This window comes from Copadichromis virginalis, linkage group LG7 (assembly GCF_057382275.1).
Source record: "Copadichromis virginalis isolate Kocher_CV1m ecotype Utaka linkage group LG7, C_Virginalis_male_GT1.1, whole genome shotgun sequence".
NCBI lineage: Eukaryota > Metazoa > Chordata > Actinopteri > Cichliformes > Cichlidae > Copadichromis > Copadichromis virginalis.
This window is the reverse complement of record NC_140624.1, coordinates 29,831,972-29,842,583: the sequence shown is the minus strand read 5'-3', so window position 1 is coordinate 29,842,583 and position 10,612 is coordinate 29,831,972. Positions and strand designations below refer to the sequence as shown.

Here is a 10,612-nt window from a genome sequence, read left to right as displayed (position 1 = left end):
TTTAGTATAAAACTGGAAGGTGTGCTGTGGGTACTGCAGCCCCCTCTGGTGGATGTTAGTGGATCTACACAGGTAAGCTCAAAAGTAATCAGAAAGGAATAGATTCATATTTTTTCATTTATTTAAATTTGTAATTTTTGAGTGTTAGCACCATCACCTCACAGGAAGAAGGTTGTGGGTTTGAATCCATCGGCTGCCTGGGTTCTTTCTGTTTGTATGTTCTCCCCGTGCACAGTCCAAAGACGTGCTCGTTAGGTGAACTATTGATCTGGAATCTGCAGTAGGCGTGAATGACTGTCTGTGTTATTCCTGCCATATACTGGTGACCTGTCCAGGATGCACCCACCTCTTGCCCAGTGAGAGCTGGGATAGGCTTCAGCACCCGAGCACTCCTGAACAGGGTAAATGGATGGGTGACTATCATTTTTATGATATTTCTATTTAAATAAATAGATATGTGTATAAACAACAGGTTTTATGAGCCTGTGTGATCACAATGTGATCTCCACATTTGCAGACAGATGTGCAGCTCCTCAAAGGATGAGCTTTGAATGAACCTGACTTTCATGTTATTCTGTAATCATCATCATGCACTCAGAGCCAGTCTGTGTTTAACATGCAGACTAACAAAGACTGCAGCTGTCAGGTGCCACACACACTTTTTTCTTAGAATAAAAGTCACATTTAAACATATTTTATTTTTCAAATGTTGGATCTTTTTCCCTTAAATTCTGAATTTTGTGTTTTCTCTTCAGGCAAAAATAAATAAATAAAGTTTTGATTTGGGCTGGTTTTCTAATTTTTTCCCCCCTCTCTCTGTTATTTCTGGTTTTTATTTGGTCACAGTCATGTTGTTATTGTAAATTGTTATGTTGCTGTTGTAAATAAAGATTTGAAGGTAAAAAAAAATGGCAGGTTTGATAACGATGATAAACGTCTTCTGCAGTGGCTTAGACAATACTGTAGTTTCAGGTCTGACCGCCAGAGGGCAGAAAACTGCCAGGACTCTGACATAGGGTCAAAACTTCCTATCCGGACTTTCAAAATAAAACCAGTAGCGTAAACAGATGCCACGAGAGAAGTTTTTCTAAAAATAGAAACATGGCAGGAGCAAATGACTGTTTTTCCTGTAACCTGAACCTCAAAGTTAAATCTGTCTGAAAAGAAACTTTGATTTCCTAAAACATTAAAATAACGCGTAAATCTCTCTGAGTTGTCTGGAAGTTTCTTCTTCACATCACTATGATACACTTGTTTTCCATCATCAAACAGGATGATATAAGGATATGCTGTATCAGGATCCAGAGTCACATCCACTGCATACTACTGGACCTTCTTCAGCTCTGTAGCCTCAGACAGCTTCTTCTTCCTGAGTTTCCTGAGTGTCTCCTCCAGCTGAGCCACAGCTCTCACCACAGTCCCCTCATATGATGGCGGGATGGACACTGATGACGCACTCTGACGGAGAAGGATTTTTATTTAAAATTCACTTTAAATTTCAGTTTTAAAAAGAAAGAAACAAGTGTCAGTGTTGTACTCTTTACAAAAATTGGTGTTATTGGCAGATTTTCAACTTTCTGATGGTTCTTGAACAATGGTCCCAGAAAAACAAATCTGAGCCTAAAAATATGACATTTTTAAAATCAGGTTATTCAGAATGTCTCATTTCAGAATTGTCCAAAAATAAACCTTTTACATCAAGAAACTCTGCTTTGCTTTTATTTTGAAAGAGCTACAGAAACAGTGTAAGAGTAGGAAGTGATGCACAAACAGTAATTATTTAGAATGATCAATATTGACATAAAATACAAATTGAGTACTCATGTAATTGATAACATTTACAATGTAAAGCAATAAAATCAAATAAAGAGAAAAAGAAACAATGAAACATTCAGGAGATATCTATCTATCTATCTATCTATCTATCTATCTATCTATCTACATCTGTTGGAGTAGTGTTCAGGTAGCTGCTCTGCTCTGTGTTGGTACAAGGCATTGAAGATGAAAACAGTGGGTGTAATATATTCCTAAATTTAGTTACAGCACTTTCAGAAAGACATCTACTGTGATGAAATCTACTCCCCACTGCTGTGGAATCCATTATTGTAAATTTAAATGTTATTAGGAAATGATTAGACAGGAGAGGGTTTTCAGGAAACACTGTTAAATGTTCAGTTTCTATACCATATGTTAAGATGAGATCTCGAGTGTGATTAAAGTGGTGGGTGGGTTCTTTTACATTTTGAGAGAAGCCAATTGAGTCTAATAACCAGTGTTGGCACTAACGCGTTATTAAGTAACACGTTACAGTAACTACGTTATTATTGTGGTAACGAGCACGGTAACTAGTTATTATGCCAAAATCAGGAACGCGTTAATCATTACTGGGATTTAGATAGGCTCGTTATTTGTTACTGATGTTAAACTTTATTTTGTTCATAAGGTTAGTTATTGGAGTTGCCAACCATCCCGTAAAAAACGGAATCGTTGTTAGGTATGGCTGTGTGCAGGCAGGAATAGGACCCAAGGTGCAGACTCCGGAGACAGACGTGAACTCAAAAAAGGCTTTAATTTAATACTCAAAATATAACAAAACTAAAAAACCTCAAAACAAACTTAACCTGGAGAAATGACAGAACACACAGCTAGGAAAACGGTAGATCGCGACACAGACACAGAGAAACACTGGGCTTAAATACACAGAGGGAGCAATCAGGGAATGGGTAACAGGAGGGAAACACAGCTGGGGCAAATCAGGCCTAACGAGACAAGAGGAAGCAAAACTAGACACATTAACATCAGACATGGACTTTCAAAGTAAAACAGGAAACACATAACACAGACTGAACAAAGACACAGACTCATATGCAGGCACTACAAAGGGAACAGAGACGTGGGAACAGGGCAGACACAAACACTGACTGAACACGGGGATATAAGAACTTAGGATACACATAGACGCGAACTAGACAAGGGGATGCAGGTGATAGGGGAGACATAAGCCATAAGACGGAACTCAAAGAAACCAAAAACTAGAAAGTATAAATAATAACATAAACTCAAACACCCTGGGTCAACGACCCAGGCATCCTAACAATCGTTCCGTATTCAGAGAAAATATTACGCGTTTCGTAATATTTTTGTTTTGTATTGAGGTGAAAAGGAACACAGTTTGTCCCGGACTTCAGCTAGCATTAAAAAGACACAAAGCTGGTTTTTTCTGTGTCTTTTTGCTGCACAGCTGCCTCTTCTTCTCTCATTTTCTCCCCTCCATCTCCAGTTTCTACTTCAATCATGAAACGGATCAATGATCAGCTGATCGGCTTTTCTCTCTTGTTTGTTTATCGCCCACTTCGAGCCAGAAATAAAAAACCTGTGGATGTAGCGCTAAACAACAGCAGCATGTTTAAGTTTGATCAGCTGTTGTTAGAATTTATTTAATATTAATTTCTAGTATCAGCTGATGTTTGCTGGAGCCACAGCTGTAAAAGCTGCTGGTCATGATATCAGTTTGGATATGTGGTGAGAGGGAAACATGAAGATGAAACCAGGAGATGTCCTTACTGAATCATCAGAGCTGTGATGGAGAAACAGGTTTACCTTTTAGGTGACATGAATGAGTTGAAGGGAAGTTATGAACTGTTTCTGAGAGACAAATAACACCAGGATCCTTTTTTTTATGTAGCTGACAGCTGGTAACTGTGCAGGGGCGGGTCTAGCACAGTGTTGCCAAGGGGCCATGGAAAGGGAAAGGGGGGCACAAAGAAGTACTTTTATTTCTTATTCTCATTTAAAATGTCTAGCTTTTAAAAAGTAATTATCAGAATCTTACAACAAACGATTGATAGATTGATGCATATATACCATCAAGACAGTGTACATCACTGTCACAACAGCGTTTGTTTTCATTCAAAGGCTTTATGATTTTTCCTATAATGGCGGGCCGGTCAGTCAAAACGCCCGGGCCAATTTTCTGTCCCAGTCTGTATGCAGCTCATCTGCAGTCTGGTGTTACCTACATCTTCCTATTCAGAAGGCAGAATTTCTGAGCTCTGAGTACAATCGAAAGCACCACGACTGCAGTTTTCGTGTTGGATGTAAAAACCGCACATGACGCTGTGACGTAGGCTAGAATCATGGCGGTGGTCAACGACAGTCCAGGTGTGGGATTTCTCTTGTGGAAATATGCACATTATCTTTTCCTTTCTATTGGTAGGTGGCACAGTGCACTTGTGGCAAGTAAGCAAGCTAGAAGACTGGCAAAGTTATGGAAGCAACACATTACCAAGAGAATTCTGAGTAAAAGCAAAGTTACTTTCCCTAGTAACTAGTTACTTTGAAAGTAACGAGTAACTTGAAGTAACTGAGTTACTTTTGATAGCAGGTGGACAATAGAATTATCACAAATATGGCTGGTTTTTGAGTTGTCCAGCTAGCTTGGACAAGGCTAAGCATCAGGCTTTCAAATGAATAAAAACTCTGTCTTGGTCTTTAGTTGAGTAAAAAGGTGGTGTGGAAAATTGCTGCCTCACCACCCCCTTGGCCTGTGCTTCAAGGATTCTAATAGGTAGTATGACTCTGGTGTGTTAATTAATTTAAACTCTGCTGTGTCCATGTCAAGGTTGCGTCATTCTGTCATGTACGTAACATAATCATCCTGCTGCAACCAGGTTTCTGTAAGGCAGAGTAAATCGATTTGTTGATCAATTATTGATTCATCTATTAACAGAGACTTGGAAGAGAGAGACCTAATATTTAGTAATCCACATTTCACTGTTTTACTCTTTGGTTGAGATGATGATACTGTATTGTTCTTTCTTTGTAATTTTTTATGTTTATGTCATTTTTTGCTGTTTTTTTAGTTAGTTTTTTGTCTGTTTAGGAGCTGACACCTTCACTAAGGGGATGGGGTTTTGGGGGTATAACAGGAGGAGGAAGCTGCAGAGAAATGTGTTAGACTGCAACTTTGCTTCCTGGTTCCAACTCTGGATAGTCACGTTTTGGGGGGTTTATTAAATTTGGCCAGATTTCTGGAAATGAGAGCTGTTCCATACAAAGTGGGATGGATTCTCTCTCTTCTAAGAAGACCAGTTTTACTCCACAACAAAAGAAAACAGAGTCCAAAAGAAAGAACCAGAAGTACAGGGGTTCGACTGTGTGGAAGGTGGCAACGCCAAAATTGTTCTGGAGGCTGTCTGCATGGAGAGCGGCAGCACTGAATCAGTTTTGGAGGCTGTCCGCATGAAAAGCGGCAGTGCAGGGGGCCGACTGTGTGGAAGTCAGGAGCACTGAAACATTTCTGGAAGCAGACCACGTGGGACACATTGTGACAACGAGACAGTTCTGGAGGCCGTCAGCGTGGGAAGCAGTGGCAATGAATGAGTTTAGGAGGCTGCCCTGGTGGCCTGGAAGGTAGCTGGTGATGGCATGCCTTGGTAGATGATTGGTGCTGGGTTGCTTTGGCACATGCAGAATGTGCAGATGATGCAGGATGTGGATGTACTGGCCGTGCAGGACGTGGATGTGTAGGATGTGGACTGAGCAGGACGTGCAGGTCGAGATGGCTCGCTAACCTCTGGCTTGGGCTGAACAGGACCAGGTCAAGCAGATCCAGATTGCTCAGGCTGAGCAGGACCAAATGAGGCAGGACCAGACGGTGCGGCGACCTCTGGCGGAGACATTGCTGGATCAGATGGCCCAACGACCTCTGGTGGAGATGGAGCTGGACCAGACAGCGTGATGACCTATGGTGGAGATGTGTTTGGGCCAGCATGAAGGATGCAGGTGGCCGAGCTGGTGGTTGAGCTGGTGGCTGTGTGGAAGCAGCAGTCACCTGGACAGACTCTTCTGAGCCCCCAACAGGGAAAGACAAAGCCTGGACGGACTCTCCTGAACCCCCAGCGGAGACAGGCAAAGGCTGGGCGGACTCTAAAGAGCCCCCAGTGGAGACAGGTCAAGGCTGGATGGACACTCCTGAGCCCCCAGTTGACACAAGGAACTGCTGGATGGGCTCTCCTGAGCCTCCAGCGGAAACTGGAGCAGAGCCATCCGGTGTGGAAACCTCTGGTGGAGCAGAACCAGATGATGCGGAGACCTCTGGTAGTGACAAAGCTAGCTGGAGCTGCTCAGGGCACACAGCCAGCTCAGGATGCAGCGGCTGGGGCTGTGCAGTGCACAGAGTGTGCTTAGGACACTTTTCAGGCACAGACAGCAAAATGGAGTCCGTAGCTGGCTCGATAAGCTCGTCTGAGGTTCCAACTAAGACAGGAGACTGAAATGGCTCAGCTAAGCACCCAGCAGAGGCTGCTGCATATGGCTGAGATGGCTCAGCTGAGTTCCCAGCAGAGACAGGTGGCTGGGATGACTCTCCTGAGCTCCCAGCGGAGACAGATGATGGGTGAACAGGCTGCATCGGTTGCAAAACCTCAGGTGGTCCAGAGGCAGCTGAGGTCACAGGCCCAGCCGCTGGGTAGGCCTCGGGAAGAGTTTTAGTCTCCGAGCGGAAATGTTTAGCATTGTCAAAAACAGTCTTGGCACACACAGATGCTAGAGTATTTGAAGTTATCGCACAAAACTCAGAGTCTGCCCTGGAATTACTAGCTGGGTGGGACATAACACAATCCAGGGCTGAAACAGAACTCCCATAATCCAAGGTAAACTCGGCAACAAAACAATTATCCTTACCAGACTCAGGAACGGAGAAGACAGTTTGCGTATTGTCCATAATAAGAGTCCTTTCAGAAAGTGTATCCGTCTCCAAATGAACAGATCGAGTTGCACAAACAGAAACAACATCATTCAAAGTCTTAGAATGAGTCAGCTGAGGAACACAAAACGTAGCTTCAGAGGCCTGGGAAACACACAGTTTAATTTTGTTGGGGGTCAGTCTGGATTCACAAACTGAGAGCTTAGAGTCCTTAAGTTTTGTCTCAATGTCCGTAACAGAACAAGGCAGAGCAGTTATTGTTAATCCGTGCTTGGAAGGAGCACAAGGCAAACAGTCTTTAAAGTCCACGGAACTGGAATAGATGGCCTCAGAATGAATAGAATTTTTCTTTCCCAGCTCGGATGGAGCACAAAAATGGTCTTTTTTACTCACCACGACTGGTTGCTCAAAGGAAGTATTGGGTTCCAGCCGTGGTGATGTGCGCCGGTGGCGTGGACGCCGCTTTCTCCTGAAAGAAGGAGCAGAGATAACAGAGGAGGTCGGTGATGATGGGGTACTGGTGACCTGCTCTTTATCCTCTGACCACATTGCAGCCGGGAAGGAGGCAGGCGAATGCGGGTCAGATCGGGATGTGGAGGGGAAGAGATTCTGCGGCAAGGGAACAAACGCCCCCTGCTGCAGTGACATGGAAGAATTCATCTGCTGCGACAGTGTGGAGACATCCTTTTGCTGGGACGTGGTTGAGGGTGGTTGGGCCAGCTCCGTGCCTTGGAGTGCCTCTTTTGCTTGGGCCAGATTATGGGCAAACTCTGAAGCTATGGGTAGCTGGCGCAGGTGAGGGTTATCCAGAAAAATTGCCTCAATGGCATTAATTCCAATAGATAAAGTCCGTTTATCCGAGGTGTGGGAAATGCGCTGCCACAGCCGTAGGAGGCGAAAGACATCTCTCGCTCTTTCAGAGTCTGCTGTGTCCATGTCGTGGTCGCGTTGGTCTGTCATGTACGTAACATAATCATCCTGCTGCAACCAGGTTTCTGTAAGGCAGAGTAAAGTGATTTGTTGATCAATTATTAATTTATATACTAACAGAGACTTGGAATAGAGAGACCTAATATTTAGTAATCCACATTTCACTGTTTTACTCTTTGATGCTGTTGAGGATACTGTATTGTTCTTTCGTTGTTATTTTTTATGTTTATGTCATTTTTTGCTGTTTTTTAGTTAGTTTTTTGTCTGTTTGGGAGCTGACACAGTCACTAAGGGGATGGGGTTTTGGGAGGCAATGGGAGGAGAGAAGCTGCAGAGATTTGTGTAAGACTGTCAATAGCAGGCAATTGACTATGGTTACTGTTGTCACTAGCTCCATATGTCTCTGAACAGAATCACCAATAACCAGAGTTTGATTGTCGGCAGTGTCACAGACTGGGGAAAGATGGTTAGACACATAAACAGGTTGGTGGTGTACCAGGGGCTTCAATTTAAGACTATGCTTCCTCCTCACTGTCACCCAGCTATCCTGTTTCTCAGGTTGCTCTGGACAGTCTGCCGTGGGACAACTAGCAGTCTATGCTACCTTCTGCTGCACTGGCTACAGGGCCCCAGCTAGCTCCAGGTTTTTCAAGGGTCCAAAGACGAGTCTCCATTTTAGTGATCCTGGCCTCCAGAGCTGCAAATAGGCTACATGTATTACAAGTATCATTATTTCTAAAGGAAGAGGTCATGCTGCTAGCTGCTGCTATGAGCTAAGCTAAGTTAGCGAATCCCTAAAGCCGCAGTGAGTGAATACTGTGAATATAACTAGTAGATGAATCAACATGCTTCGTATGAAGCTTGTGAAGATTAAACTATGAAATTAGAAGTTATCTATACGTTTTTAATTAACCAACTAGGAATACACTAGGCAGCCAAGAAGCACACGGGAAAACACACAGCTACTGGGACAAAGTGACAAATGGCAGAGGAAAACACAGGGCTCAAATACACAGAGGGATAACGAGGGAATGAGACACAGGAGAGGAACACAGCTGAAAGCAATCACATAAGTAAAGTAAGTAAAAGTTTATTTATATAGCACTTTTCACAGACAGATGTCACAAAGTGCTTCACAAGAGAGAAAACAAAAACAAAATATAGTCATAAATACGTCATAAAAACTTTGGTCTACATACACGGGACAGGGAGGAAGCAAAACTGAACGCACTAAACACTAGACAAGGGACTATCAAAGTAAAACAGGAAACATGAGACAGACTAAGACACGGACTTAACATTGAGACCAGGAGACATGACTGACTAGGGAGACAAGGGAACATAGTCTGGACACAGGAGATACATGAACATAGAGACAAGGGTGACTAGACTTGAAACATGGAATATGACAGGGAAGGCATAGAAACAAACCTAAATCCTAGAACCTACAGAAAATAACTAAGAAACAAGAAATACAAAGACTATGACACGAATGAAACAAAATCAAAGAATATTCAAAAAGCAGAAAACACAAGCCCTGGGTCCCAAGACCCAGTACTGTGACAGGAACAGGAAGTGATACTCACCAAGTGACCACAGTGAGACTGTTTCACACAGCAGCTCAATGTTTCTACAGTGGATCTGTGGCTACATGAGCAGATTTCTATGGAACCAATGCGACTGTGATGAGTCAGCATGAAGTGAGCAGAGTAAACTGAAGATTTGTGTAGAAACAGAAAATGCACTCAACACTGTTGCTGAGAGAAACCTGATGGACTCCAGTGAGTTTTCTTTTAGAGACTAACAGGTCTTGACTGCAGGTCTGCTACTGCTCTCACACACTTTCACTTCTGGAAAATGACCTTGAACTTCTCGTCTTTCAGGTGTTGCTCCGCCTCTTCCTGAAGCTGTTTTTCTGGTTTTACTGCCTCTCCCTTTACATGAATCAGCAGGTTTATACTGTGCGACTGTCCAGCAGGTGGGAGCAGTGAAGAGTGGTGTGTGGGTAAAGTTCACACAGTAATGAAGGCCTCAGGTGATCACCCATTTTTCCACAGCAGACTGAGAGCTTCTGGTGGACTATGAAGGAGGTCACAGAGAGAAGTGGTAAAAGTACAGACATTCAGTACTTAAGTGGAAGTACACATGCTACTGTTAGAAAATACTCCAGTAAAAGTGCTAATTCAACTTCCTTACTCAAGTAAAAGTACCAGCTCTGAAATGTAAGAAAGTATATATTTTTATATAAAGCTAACTGAACCATATGCTATATCAATGTATATTATAAATTACATTATAATATTCCCTGCTTGAATCAGGCAAGTAGAACATGAGCAGAGAAAGAAAAGAAAAGGAAAACAAAAGTTTAAAAAAGTACCTCTATTTTCTGTTGCCTCCATTGTAGCGGGTGACTTTGCCTCTAAAGAAGAAATGGGTATAGAAGAGGTTAAAGTGGATTCAACAGGTGGATGAACATTAAATTTGGTTGTAATGGACCAGTATGGGGAAAGGAATCATAACATAATCATTTCTACTGAGTGCTCCAGTAGATTTCTTCATGTACAGGCTGTGATCAGTAATTTATTTTACTAGAGAACATTTTAAGAACATGTCAACAATCACCTAGCAATATTTTTACCTTCATATGGTGTGAAATCACTGGAGTCTTTTTTTACACGATTAAAAGGCTTATCTAGACATAGATGTTCTACCTGTAGTGTTGTAATACCTGTACATGGATTGTTAGTTACACAAATCATAGAAAAATTGCCAAATGTTTTAGCGTAAATCTGGAATCCTTTTTCTTGTTTAAGCTGTATTTGTTGTACCATCCCTCCTTGTGACAGATGGTCCTAATAAGGCATCCAGCAATGGAGTCACAATTTTGTGATGCGTGATGGATTTCCATGATCAGTTAAAATCTATTGTTTCCATAATGTTTCAAAATCATGTATCACCCCATTTGTTTGCTTATGT

At 42.5% G+C, this 10,612-nt stretch overlaps 1 protein-coding gene across 1 annotated transcript; it reads right to left on the bottom strand.

Annotated features, from left to right (window-relative positions):
- Positions 1-5,953: 5,953 nt before the first annotated feature.
- LOC146705288 (uncharacterized) lies at positions 5,954-9,265 on the bottom strand. Its single transcript, XM_085465180.1, has 2 exons — positions 9,223-9,265; positions 5,954-7,701 (listed from the first exon to the last, which is right to left on the bottom strand). The coding sequence occupies exon 2, from the start codon at positions 7,664-7,666 to the stop codon at positions 5,954-5,956; it is 1,713 nt and encodes a 570-aa protein (XP_085321306.1). The 5' UTR covers positions 7,667-7,701; positions 9,223-9,265.
- Positions 9,266-10,612: the final 1,347 nt, after the last annotated feature.

Excerpts from the sequence above, each read along its gene's own strand:
- LOC146705288 (XM_085465180.1), bottom strand. The coding sequence starts at position 7,666 with ATGACAGACCAACGCGACCACGACATGGACACAGCAGACTCTGAAAGA.